This window comes from Cricetulus griseus, assembly GCF_003668045.3.
Source record: "Cricetulus griseus strain 17A/GY chromosome 1 unlocalized genomic scaffold, alternate assembly CriGri-PICRH-1.0 chr1_1, whole genome shotgun sequence".
In the NCBI taxonomy this organism is placed as follows: domain Eukaryota; kingdom Metazoa; phylum Chordata; class Mammalia; order Rodentia; family Cricetidae; genus Cricetulus; species Cricetulus griseus.
In genome coordinates, this window is record NW_023276807.1 from 114,344,316 (window position 1) to 114,358,553 (window position 14,238).

The following is a 14,238-nucleotide window of genomic DNA, read 5'->3' on the forward strand; positions in this document are numbered from 1 at the left end:
GAAATCCAGGCAAAATTCATTCAAGAAATTAGTAAAAGTTTGTCTTTGTACTAGAGCATTCCACTCTCACTTTATGTCAACCCTGAAAAAGATTTTTACTTGCTTCTAATTACAAGTGATTGCCCAAATTGAATTTGGTTTAAGTAATAATAAGCATCCTCAATGGCAAAAATTATGTGCAGGGGTAATCTAGATAAGGGGACTAATCATGGAACAAGAAAACTAATACTAGATGCATAATAGCTCTCTAAGGGGAAAATAGAAATCTATGACAAATACACAACATTTTCACAGTTGTGACTACTCAATTTAAATAAAACAATTCTAATGCTATGCAATAACAAGTAATATAGTTTTATCTTTTTTAAAATTGATGTGTTCATGACATAGAATATCTTTCATTTCATTCATTTCTTCTTGAAATGTTGAGATTTCTGAAATGTTTAGCCATTTTACCTTATGTTTAAAACCCTGAACTGAGAAGTGCTATGTAACTTTGAGCACCATGGTCTCTGCTAATTAGCATGACAGTAACAGAACCTCTCTTTTAACATTGTTTTAGAAGCAGAGTAGTACTCCATTGAACATATTACCACATTTTCTTTTTTTCCAGTCTTTGATTGAGGGGCATCTAGGTTGCTCCCAGGTTCAGGATATTACAAACAATGCTGCTATGAACATAGTTGAACAGATGTCCTTGTTGTATGAATGTGCATTCTTTGGGTATATGCCTAAGAGTGGAATTGCTGAGTCTTGAGGTAGATTGATTCCCATTTTCCTGAGAAACTGCCACACTGATTTCCAAAGTGGCTGTATAAATTTGCATTCCCACCAGCAATGGAGGAGTGTTCCTCTTTCTCCACATTCTCTCCAGCATAAGTTATCATTGATGTTTTTGATTCTAGCAATTCTGATAGATGTATGATGGTATCTCAGAGTTGTTTTGATTTGCATTGCCCTGATGGCTAAGGATATTGAGTACTTTCTTAAGTGTCTTTCAGCCATTTTAGACTCCTCTATTGAGAATTCTCTATTTAGATATGGTGTTTTGTTGACTAGTTTCTTGAGTTCTTTGTATATTTTGGTGATAAGTCCTCTGTTGGCTGTGGGGTTGGTGAATATCTTTTCCCATTCTATAGGCTGCTGCTTTGTCTTGTTGACTGTCTTTGCCTTACATAAGCTGCTCAGTTCCAGGAGGTCCCATTTATTAATTGTCGATCTCAGTGTCTATGCTACTGGTGCTATGGTCAGGAATTGGTTTCCTGTGCCAATGCATTTAAGGGTACCTCCCCACTTCCTCTTCTAAGAGGTTCAGTGTAGCTGGATTTATGTTGAGTCTTTGATTCTTTTGGATTTAAATTTTGTGCATGGTGATAGATATGGATCCATCTAAAATCTTGTACATGTCAGCATCCAGTTATGCCAGCACCATTTGTTGAAGATGCTTTCTTTTTTCCATTGTATAATTTTAGCTTATTTGTCAAAAATCAGGTGTTCGTAGGTGTGTGGATTAACATCAGGCTTTTCAATTTGATTCCATTGGTCCACCTGTCTGTTTTTGTGCCAGTACCAAGCTGTTTTCAGTACTACAGCTCTATAGTAGAGCATGAAGTCAGGGATTGTCATGCCTTGGAAGTTCTTTTATTGTACAAGGTTGTTTTGGCTATCCTGGTTTTTTTGTTTTTCCATATAAAGTTAAGTATTCTTCTTTCAAGGTCTGTGAAGAATTGTGCTGGGATTTTGATGGGGACTGCATTGAATTTGTAGATTGCTTTTGGTAAGATTGCCATTTTTACTATGTTGATCCTACCGATCCAAGAGCCTGGGAGATCTTTCTTTCCATTTTCTCGTATCTTCTATACTTTCTGTCTTTAACGACTTAAGGTTCTTGTCATACAGGTCTTTTACTTGTTTGGTTAGAGTTACTCCAAAGCATTTTACATTGTTTGTGGTTATTGTAAAGGGTGATTGATGTTTCTTTGATTTCTTTCTCAGCTCATTTATCATCTATATATAGGAGTGTTACTGATTTTTTGTTTTTGAGTTAATCTCATATCCTGCCACTTTACTGAAGGTGTTTATCAGGTGTAGAAGTTCCCTGGCAGAATTTTTGGGTCACTTATGTAAACTATTTGCAAATAGTAAAAGTTTGACTTCTTCCTCTCCAATTTATATCCCCTTGATCTCCTTTTGTTGTCTTATTGCTCTAGCTAGGGCTTAATGAGAAACCTAGCACTAGGGAAATTCCCAAGAATCCATACGATGACTCCAACTAAGACTTTAAGCAATAGTGGAGAGGCTACCTTAAATGCCCTTCCCTCATAATGAGATTGATGACTAGATTGCCATCATAGAGCCTTCATCTAGCAGCTGAGGGAAGTAGAAGCAGAGATTCACAGCTAAGCACTGAGGCGAACTCCTGGAGTCCAGTTATAGAGGAGGAGGAGTGATGAGCATAGGGGTCAGGACCATGCTAGGGAAACCCACAGAAACAGCTGACTTGAGGAAGTGGGAGCTCACAGACTCCAGACTGACAGCTGGGAGACCAGCATAAGACTGAACCAGGCCCCTGAACGTGGGTGTCAGCTGGGGGGCTTGGGCAGTCTATGGGCCAGCTGGCAGTGGACCCACCATTTATCCCTAGTGCTTTTTGGAGCCATTCCCTATGGAGGGATACTTTCTCAGCCTGGATGGGTGGGGGGGGCTTAGTCTTGTGCCAAGTGATATGACAGATTTTTGACGATCCCCCATGGGAGGCCTCACTCTCTGAGGAGTAGATTGGGGTTAGGATGAGGAGATGGTGGCAGGAGTGGGAGGAAGGGAGGGAGAGGGAACTGGGATTGCTATATAAAATATGATTGTTTTTAATTTAAATAAAAATTAATTTTTAAAAAAGCAGCAGAGGAGGTGGAGCACTGCAGTAATCTGAAACAGAAGTGACTCTCTAGGCTTGAGTCTTTCAACTTGTGGCCTCTAGTTGGTGACACTGTTGAGGGAAGCTGTGGGAAATTTAGAAGTAGGAGCAGGCTGATGGAAATGGGTGACAAAGGAGAAGCCTTTAAGGCTTATCGCCCAACTTTTGCTTCTTTGCCTGGCTGCTGTACAAGGAGCTGTGCCTCATATTCCTACCCAGAACTCTGAAAACTAGAGTTAAACTAAGCCTTCATGCCTTCTCCACCATAAATGACTGAAATCTTCCAAAATAGTGAGTCAAAATAAACTTTCCCTCTGAAGTTGTTCTGTCATTGAAATGAGAAGAGTGACCTACATAGGCTTTAAATGTTCAGTCATAATTGATGACATTATTAATCCAAATACTAGTTTATATTTATATTTACACAATCCTCAAAACTCTAAATTAGAATATACAGTAAGTTAGAATAGAATATGATTTTTACTTTACATTTTGACAATATGATCAGTATAAACCTATTGCTCAAATTAAGTAGCAAAGTATAAATATTACTGCTATCAATATCCAGAATATCTAAAAATGATAAAATTAAGGAATGTTTCAGAAAACAAAAGCTTCATCAACATCTAAACTGCTACTCCAAAGAATCATATATTTCCTTTCTTTAAAATTATTTATTAGCAGTTATCTCAAAGTATAGCTAGTTACATTTTTTTTTTAAAAAAAAAACCAATTAGTTAATAGAGTCAATTCCATTAAAAGGTATTCTTTTCTGTCCTCATTCTGGTCAAACCAGACTAGAAATCTCTAAAATGGTTCTACAGAAGTAAAATTGTCAAACTACAATAACAAAACCCTAGGTAAATCCAAAAAATGGTGATGTGCTAGAAATAAATTATCAAAGAACTGAAATAAGGCAAAAGTACTATACTAATAAAATCTTTCATTTAAGTTCTCTGTAAACTTTCAAATGATCATGAAGAAAACAAGAAATTCCCAAATGGAGAGGTCACTAAATACCCAATAACACTCACCCAACTATTGGTAGGAGACCTCTTGGAGACCCAGATGCTTGAATCAGCTGAAATAGTACCAAGTTTTCACTGATTACTCTTAACAAGGTAATGGAGCATGGTGCTAACTCCATACTATAACGAACTGAAAGTTATTAATATTGACAACTGTATTTATTACCATTATAAATGACTCAAAGGAAGAATAAGGAATAATGAATTCCAGTGTGAACTAAACTATACTCTATTTGTGTTAACTTTAATTCTTAGAGATATAAATGTGACAACTAGGTATAATAAACACATTGACAGAACAGTTTTTCTAAATTAGTATTTTGCAATTTTTAAAGTAAATGAGTCACATACTTTAACACTGGCTCCCACTAAAAACTGTGAAAAAATATACTTTTTAAGATAAGGCAAATTCTCCAACACTATTTCAGTAACACACAAGGAATGTTTTTTGTTGTTGTTATTTCAGTGTTTTTAAAATTTAGTTCTCTTTAGGCCTTTTAATTATATGGTGATTTTTTTTTAAACAAGAATCTCATAGTTAAACCCAAAGAACGTCGAAGAGTGAGCAACTAAATAAAAGACTCAAAGGTGAACAGTACTTTTAATATTACTGCTTAATATTTTAAATATGAAGTTATCAACTTAGCAAAAAATATATGCTGGAACCTAACTTTAAAGAGAAGTAAAACAGAACCAGTACCAAGGTAAGAAGAATACAAGCAGGGTTTACTCAATCTCTAGAAGAAGAAGATAATGGTAACCCCATCCCTCACAAATCCAAACGTTCCTTTCTCCAAACATTCACATGGGGATTGAAGAAATACAACCTGCGACCATGGGAATGGTTAGGTATAAAACATGGAATACCTTATTCTTTTCCCAAATAGTTTAAATATAAAAACTGCCTTTACCTGTATCTGTCAAGTATGGGAATAAGTGAAACAAGACCCATTTGGTTGAAATACACCAGACAGACAAATTCAGAACAGACTTTTTAATGTCAAGCATGAATACTCAAGCTGACACTAAAGCAGTATGCCAGCTGGCAAATGATGTAAGAGATATATTATTAGGGGTAGGCCTGCAATATAACGTATCAATAACTGCATCATCCAACGATTTTTTAAGACTTGAAAATAGTGATAAAATAATGAAAGTAAGAAGCACAAAAAATATCTTGAAAGGTGCCTATGAAAGAGAAATTTGAGAATAGGATGTTGAAGACAAATGGCTAGCACAAGAGACTGATAATCTTATTGCCCCTATAAGAACAAAGAAAGACACAGTTAAGAATAAAGTAGGGACTGACATTAAAAAAAAAAAGTCTTCCATGAAAAAAATTCAAACATTGCAAAATTTAAATGACAAAGCATGCCAGTATTACCTTTCTTTCGAAAGAGTGCATTTAGGTAATTTTCTGCTTGGCATTCAATCTTATCAGTGTGGGACTGGCCCTGAGATGATAGCTCCTCTGTTGGCGTTGACTGTGAAGAATCAAGAGATGGTATACAATCCTAAAATTATAAGAAAGTAACATACCTAATTACTTTTCATTTAAACCTAAATATGTCAAAATTGTCTCAATGTTCAGTTGTTCTGCCTTTTTATAAAATATCAACTTATACCAAAAGAATATAAAATCTGATAGAATCCAGGAAGAAAAAAACAAATATACTTCCAACAGTGGCCCAAACAGCCTTATTCCTTAGCAAAACTATGATAAAATATGTGTGTACTTGGACGTGAGGGTGGGCAGGCATTACTGAAAATTTTATTATTGCATGCCAGTAAAGTAATCCTGCCAGACATTTAACAAAATAGATGAGCTTAAAAGACTCTCAAATTCTTCTCTGCTCTTCTCATCACAATAGATAAGGAATCAGGATCACCACAGAAGAAGATGCTGGTTTCACACATCTATGTCCTCTAAATAGTAGGTACATATTTCATCATCAACACAGGATATATTTCTGATAGTCAAAGACTCTAAAAGTTGTGAAAGGGTAACAAATAGTAGCATATTATCCCCTTACTACCAACTGCTAAGAAACCAAATTGTACAGTGGTCTTAAATAAACTAGGTCTCCAAGTTCACCCTTGGATACCTAAAATGCCAACCTGATCTAAAATGAAGTTTATGAGTCAGGGAGTAATAAGAAATAAATTTGAAGGAGGAATGCCAAACCAAACCAAAACCAAAACCAACCAACCAAACAAAAAATAAAACAAAACAAAAAATGAACCAAAAAAAAAGTAAAGAAAGAAAAGAAAAAATAATGAATTTTCAAAGCCAAACTCAATGTTGGACATATTATTTTCATTCAACAAAATCAAGTATTTATATTTTCACTGAGTCACAAATTATCAGAACAAATTAAGTTAAAAAAAAAGAACTGTGTTACAATTGTGTGATTATTTTAAAAATAATTTCATGGCACTAAAACTTACACTGACTGCTTCTCTCTGTAGGTTACAAAATGAACATTTTTCATCCATAGACCAGTCAGTCAGCTCTTCTGGTTCACAGTCTTTAAAAGAAGGAAAATATTCATTAAATATACTAACTTTATTAAAATCTCCATCTTCCACAGCAATGGCAAAAGGAAAAATGAAAAACAAAAACAAAACCTAACTACTAAAAGTAAGGGGAGAAAGTCTAACTTTCAAATTAACCTCTTGATATCTAGAAAAATAAACAATAGGCCATGAGAGAAAATACCAAGAAAAAAATGAGCTGGTTATAGCTTAGTATTTTTCCAACAGTAGAATTTTAGGTATTATCTAATCACTTCAAAGATCCAATCATCACTATTTATTAATTTCTTTTTTATTTTCATTATGACAGTCAGACTAAAAGGACATGAGGAAGAAAGGAATAAATTTTGCACAATCTGAAAGAAAATATAACACAGAGAAATGGAAGAAAAGACCACAGGAGTCAAGAACACACAGATTTGAGAAAATGGAATTATGCCTACAAAAACAAAGAACAGTCCATTTATAGATAAAAAATAAGGCCATACTTTCTCACTTCCAAAACTTTGGTTACGAGATTGAAAGAAAACGATGTACTATCCCCATAGATTAGTGCTGCTCTCAGCCTTGGCAGAGAAATTCCTGTTTACAGTGGTGACAGTTAATTCAGAGACTCATAATTTGCCAAAAAGTGCTGAGAACAAATGATTACTAAGTGCTCAGCCCTATAGGAAATCTATATCACATTCCCTCCTCCCAGAGACTCAGAAAAGATCTTGGAAGGAGCAGAATTTAAGAGTTGGAGCATGAAGTATTATTACATTGTGGACATGACAGAGCTATTGCACTACAGACTTACAGAGGTAGTAGTTACCTGCAGAAGACTGGGCCTATCCCATTTCATCATAAATGTCAAGGGGCTCATTAGGCCCCATCCTCCCATGAGGCATTAAAGGCAGTTAGCAGACGCTAACAGAAGAGAAGTCCTGTTTGCAGTAGTATAGTCACTGGTAAGTTGTCTTTGCTCAAGTAAATAACCCAAACCCATGCAAGCAACTCTAATTAAATGCAGAGGGGCATGAAAAACTTAAGAGAGTTGGGCAGAGGGGCTTGGTGCAGGGGAGGTTAAGTGAGAATAATGTGGAAAGCAGAAATATACCCAAAGTACATTATAAACATGTATGAAATGGTGACAATAAAAATTTAAAACATACATTACTTTCATTTTTCCCCTAAATTCTAATTCTTACAACCCAACAGTTCTAATATATTAAAAAGTTTGTAGAACACAGAAACACTTTTCTGCTAAGGACATTTTAAGAAGGTATGGTAATACTGTTATTCTAGTTACATTTAGTAGATGCACTGATTTTTAAATTCACTGTTTACAAGAGAATGTCCTTCTAATTTTTTTCCTAAATAAATTGGCATGTAGAACCTTACAAACAAAGTCTGAGACAGCTATACAATGGCTAATTGGAAACTATTGGTGTGCTACAGAAATTCTTTGAAAAAGCACAATGGAGCTGAAGACATGTCTCTGCTAAGTTACAAAGAAAATAAAGTGTACCATTCCTGGAATGATAATGAACAAAAATACTGATTAAGGTCACTTCTATTGCCCTTTTACATCAATCAAACACAAAGTGGACTATCATGTAAATCTGTAGAAAGGTGAAGAATTTGTAGAAAGACTTTATAGCACAAAAATATTACTAATACTCACATACATTTGCAAAGAGCAGTATGTGTGAACATAAGACCCGGTACAGGGTAATGGAAAGATAGAGGACTAGAAATCTGGGCTGGAAACACATTTAATAGCTATGACTTTTTAGGACACAAAGTTTTGTTTCAATCAGCTTATGTGTTCAATGTAGATTATATTACCTAACTAATTTGCAGAAAATGAAAATATTGCAAAAGCTAACACCATGCAAAAGTACTTATTAGCAACACAGAATTACGAAATGCTGTTTTGTTTTGTTTTAAATCTTGGTGTTGTCAAAACATGTATTTGATAAGGTTAGTTTTTAGAAGATTAAATACCTGTTTAAGAATATATGGTCACTTTTCTACAGACAACTTCACATACAAAAGCTTTAAATAATCTAACAATTATTTAGATTCCTGGGCTGAGGAGATAGCTCATAGGGTAAAGGCACTATAAATCTCACAACTTATGTTTGATCCCAAGAGACCACATTTAAAAAGCCAGATGTAGTGCCATGGACTTGTAATCTTATCACTCCCATAATGAAATGAGAGATAGAGATAGGAAAATCACTTGGAAGTTTGTGGCCAGCTAGCCTAGCAGTGCAGCAGTGCAAATGAGAGACTCTGCCTCAAAAAAGGTGAACTGAAAGTTATCCCCTGATCTTCACACGCACAAAAAGATGAACACACACACACACACACACACACACACACACACACACACACACACACACACACACACACACACACAAAAGCTTGGGGGTGGGGAATGAGTCCTTATGCAACTTTAGCTACATAAGCTTACGTTGTTTTGACCCTGGAATGAGCTAGTATGCATCATTCATTGCTGAAGCTTGGAAAGAAAAAGTGTAATCTGGTCTCATTTGAGACAGGGTCCTTTGTATGGTCTGAATGGCCTGAAACTCACTGTGTAGACCAGGATAGCTTTGAATTTGGGGAGATCCTCCTTTCTCCGCTGCTAGGATTACAGATGTGTACCACCATGTGGGGCTCCTGCCCAAGCACCTTCATCTTTCACCATCCACCACAAGAACTTGTTCCAGGTGTAATCCCGGGACTTGGAGTAATAAGGAGAAAACATGGTCCCATATACAAACTGGAGTGCAGGTTCCTCAGCATGACTTATACCAAACAGAACAGTTTTTGAAAAGTAAAGGAATCCTTACCCATTTTTATTTTTATCATGCTTTCATGAGAAAAACATAACATTGAGATTTTTGAAAACTGGCTAAGAGATTTAGGAAGATATTTAAAACAAATAAACGAACAAACAAACAAAAACTGTTATAAGGAGGACAGACAGATATCTCAGTGGTTAAGAGCATTGGCTGTGCTACCAAAAGACCTAGGTTCAATACCCAGCACCTATATGGTGGCTCATAACTATCTATAACTCCAGTTCCAGGGAATCTGATGCCCTCTTCTGGCCTCCCTGGGATCAAGCACACACAGACATGGATGCTGGCAAAACACATATAGATGTTTTATAATTATTAAAAATAAAAAAAATGCATGGACCCAAGGCAGTTCAACATTGATGTATGTTAACACAGATATAGCAATTTTAGATTAATTAAAATAATTACCAGTTGTAATATAAAAACTGAGGCATTGCATACTGAGGCCAGTCTACTCATTTTAGTAGGAGTTCTTCAAAGAAAGATTAACTAAATAAGCCTCCCACACAAATACCTAAAGGTACTGTTTTCCTGTGGCTACACTCAAAAGTTTATAGTTCTATTTATAAATATTTTTACCTTTCTGGTAAACAATTCAATTCAAACTTTGAGCCCAATGATGGTGGGCATACTTTTTTTTTTTTTTCCAGAAATCTTTGGAAAAGTAGATTTTGAAAAATCAACTACAGAACAAATTTCTCCTCTTTCATGTCATTAGAAATAAATATGCAAACTAATTCACGTGAAAAATAACAAATATTCATCCTGAAATTGTTATTTCCTTTCAAAACTTTAATAAGTGAAAACAGGCTGAAAAAATCTAAACAATGGGACTTTATAGAAATAGGTATTTTGGTATATACTTAAAATCCTAGTACTTGGGACACTGAGGCAGGCAGACTGACAGAAGCTCAAGGCTGGCCTTTTTCACATAGTGAATTCCAAGCTAGCCAGGGCTACAGTAAGACCCCTTCAAAAATACCAAAAGATAAACAGGCTTATTCATAAAAGGCAACAAAAAAACTAGTAGTAAAAACTGATATAGGTCAACTTTTCCTTTGTGGTTTGCACTCTAGTGGTTAAAGTCTGATTGTAGTCATTTCATCTGTTCTAACTCTGAAGTTATCAGACTTTCAAATTTGAGAAACAGCACTGAATAGGCACAGCCTCCATAGTAGCTGTGGCCTCAACCAAGTATGCTCTTCCAGGCTTCAGTCTCTTCTCTGAAACTTAAGAGAGCATGTTTGCATCTTAAAGGCTGTAGAAAAATTTAAAAACATGTAATAAATATAAGTTCAAAAGATGCAACTTTCATTTATTTTGAATACTTTATTCTTTTTTTAGTATACTTTATTGACAGAATATAAATTTATAATTCCTAAAGACAAACTCCAGTGAAGAGTTTTAAGTTTACTCATTTCTGGGAAAGATGCTGAACAAAGCAGTTACAAAATAACATTATGACTACAGCTGCAATTCAGTGGTAGAGTGCTTGTCCAGCATGCACAAAAGATGGGTCTGAATCCTATAACACACATGTGTAAGCAAATACTATTTCATATGCTTACACCAATTTTTATTATGAAACATTTCAATAAGTACATAGAAAATAGACCACATGGGTTTTGTGTGTGTGTCTGTGTGCCTTTTTGTTGTTGCTCTGGTTTTATATTTGTTTTGTTTTTCCAGAGAAAGATTTGAAGTTGAGGGGGGAACTGGGAGAAGCTGGGAGAGAGGAAAGAATATATCCAAAATACACTTTATAAAAAAATTGAACAACTATAGAAAAGCACAAAGAAAAAAAATTATCTATAAGTCACACTATGGAGAGATAAGGTTTCCAACATTTGTTATATATCCTCCCAGTAGTGTAGGCCTTTCTAAAAATTAAAGTTGGTACTTTGAATAGATAATACAACTTATAAGCCTCTAGCTAGGTTAGTTAGGAAAAAAAAGGAAACAATTCCAATTTCAGATGGACTAGTCATTTCTGACGTTAGAGACACTGACAGAATAAAGGAATGCTAAAAATAACACTATGCCCAGAAATTTGATAAAATTTCACATGGAGATACACAGAATAGAAATGGGTTAATAATTAAGAGCAAGCCAATAAGAAGCCCGGGCAATAGGCCAAACAGTTTATAAGTAATATAAACCTGTGTGTTTGTATGGGACTAAATGGCTGTGGGACTAGGCAGGACAGAAACTTCTGTCTATATGTGGCACCCAGATGTTTGGCAAGAATTTCCACATAAAACCTGACAAAAGCTTAAAAAGGCATTCTAAAAGCAAGAGAACAAAGTCAAGCACAGCTTCTTGGTAGCAGCATTTTCTCAGGTGGGCTCTGTTTGCCACAGAAAAACAGAGGTGTGGCTCCTTTAAGAGAAGCTCCCTGACTCAGCATTAGTGGCAAAAACCACATGGCTCTTTTAAGAGGTCAGCTACTAGACAATTAAATGGTGTTTATGAGCAGCTGGCAGCATGCTTCTTAGTGGTGACATGGTCTTAGAAACTCCACAGAGTTTTTGCAATAAACATAGCTCCTGACAGTACCTCTGCCATGAAGCTAGACTCTCAGGAAGTCAAGGAATTGGGAGCCAGCAGAAGCTCTAATACTAGCCATGCTGTTTAGCAGAATAAAGACCGATTCAGATGAAGAAATACCTCTAAACATTTTACAGTGTGTTTGAAAATATACATAAGCTTGGGAGAGAAAAGAAAAAGGATAAAGTCCTTAAAAAAGAAATAGAGTGCTGAATGTGGTGGCACATGACTTTAAACCCAGCACTTGGGATGCATAGGCCATCAGATCTCTGTGATTTCATGGCCAGCCTGGTCTACAGAGCGAGTTCTAGGACAGTCAAAAATAAAAGAAATAGAGTAATACTAACAATTAAAAAAGCCACGCAAAGATGGAAAATATACAGAGAGTCTGGATACTGTATATTATTGTGTTGCCTTTGAATTGTTTGACTGCTGAGGAAGGAGCAACAGCTGCTAAAAGACATTTGATTATAAATGCTGCTGGTTCAATCCAACCTATATATTTTGAAAATGCCTTGACTTCAAAAGTTAAGTCTAAGGACATGTTACTTTGGAAAAGAGGTTCCACTTTTGTTGCCACAGAAGATGAAAAGCTGTAGATTCCTTCCAGACTAATATGGTTTGATTTAGCAAGACCCCCTGAAGCAGTGGCCCAGGTGACCAAACATCCAAAACAGCTGAGACCATACAGCCTTACAGACTATTATAGCCAGGATTTGGCCAGGAATCTGGGTTTTCTCAGGATCCCAATGGGATTGACAGTGCCCCCAAACAGCAGGAAGCGGTTTGGAGAGAACTACCACCAAATTCCCAATATTGGTTATAAATGTTTCTTTTCATTTAAACAGGGTTGATTATAAATAGCTAGTGATCACAGTCAATCTCTTTCTAAACAAAAAGGGGACTATGATATAAAAATGAATACTTTGCATTGGTATGGATTTTTGTTTACTGAAGCAAACTTAAGGTCAATTATGTTATATGTATACTTCTATTCTTGTTTAGGTATTGTGTATATACAGCTCCTTTAAAAGAGTAATGTATAATTAAATACAGATTATACATAGTCACATATAATAGTCAAAACTTATGTTAGGTTTTCTAGATATACAGAAATATATTTCAAACAGATAGGTATTCTTCAAAAGATTTCAAAGACCTACAGAATATGGCATTTAAAATGGTTTATTACAGTTTTTCATAACAATGAAACACAACTGCTCCTGGTAACACCAATTATGTCAGAGAGGAAGTTGGGCATCAAAAATTATTGTAAAAGAGAGGCAAGTAAGAAAGGAAGGTTGAAGAATACACCACACTTTTTATTTCAAGGTTTAAAGACCTCAAGGACCTTAAAACAACAGATGATAATACATCTGGTATCAGCAAAGGTATTTTGAAAACTAGACAGAAAACACGGGACTATTTCTCTGTATATCTGTTAAGACTTATCCTCACCCAAGGACTGTTTAAGAAAATACAAGATATATGTAGTGTAAAATGAAAATAAATTTGAAACCTCCAATATAATTAAATTTCCTTTATGGTACTAAAATTCTATAAAATTAGATCTAAGGCTTACCTACTAGTAATACCAGATTATTATACAACATGACCAACAGCAATGAAAAATTCACAATGCTCTCAATCTACTCATAGACTTGCTTGGAATATCTTTTTCACTGCACACTGCCTGCTACAGCACCCTCTTTTTCTCTGTCCCCTTCTCCAGTGGATCATACAGATCTTCACTTCCAAACTTCCCTCACCTAACTCACTGATTTATCCCAAACACAACTCAGATGGGCATTCACTGGGAACCCAGAGGTCAAATTGGCCATGAACCAAGTAGGCTAACTGCAGATTCACCTCTTGGGCCCAACTCTCAAGTTGGCCCACTCTCAAGTTGGGCCCAACCCTCAAGTATTACCCACAGCTCTCTAACAGACCTTTTCACTCTCTAATTGCATTCCCAGAGACAAAGAAGATGGTCATGGAAGACTCTTCTTTCTCTCTCCCTGAGGTGGACCCCCTCAGCCTTGCTCCTCCAAGCCTATGCCAAGTGTCAAATCCTAATACCTAGAAACACATTTTAATGGAACCTGTAGTATTCACACATACCAGGATCCCAGAAGAATTTTCTAACAGGCAACACACAGTTATCATATTCTTCTAAGAACCAGAGAGGACAACAGAAACCAAGGAACAAAACAGTCATTCAACAAAGATGAGACCAGATATCAGTATGCAGAATTACAATCTTCCCAAACCCAGATGCCTAGATGCTGACTTAAAAACACAATTAACAGACAGGACACTGTCTCCATTAGAGCCCAGGAACTTCACCACAGTAGGCCCT

At 35.8% G+C, this 14,238-nt stretch overlaps 1 protein-coding gene across 1 annotated transcript in view; it reads right to left on the reverse strand.

Moving 5' to 3' along the window:
- Lcorl (ligand dependent nuclear receptor corepressor like) overlaps nt 1-14,238 on the reverse strand; it is a 134,377-nt gene that overhangs the window by 57,863 nt on the left and 62,276 nt on the right. The window contains 2 exon segments of the mRNA XM_027386978.2: nt 5,327-5,456; nt 6,391-6,470. Coding sequence (XP_027242779.1) covers nt 5,327-5,456; nt 6,391-6,470 — 210 coding nt within the window.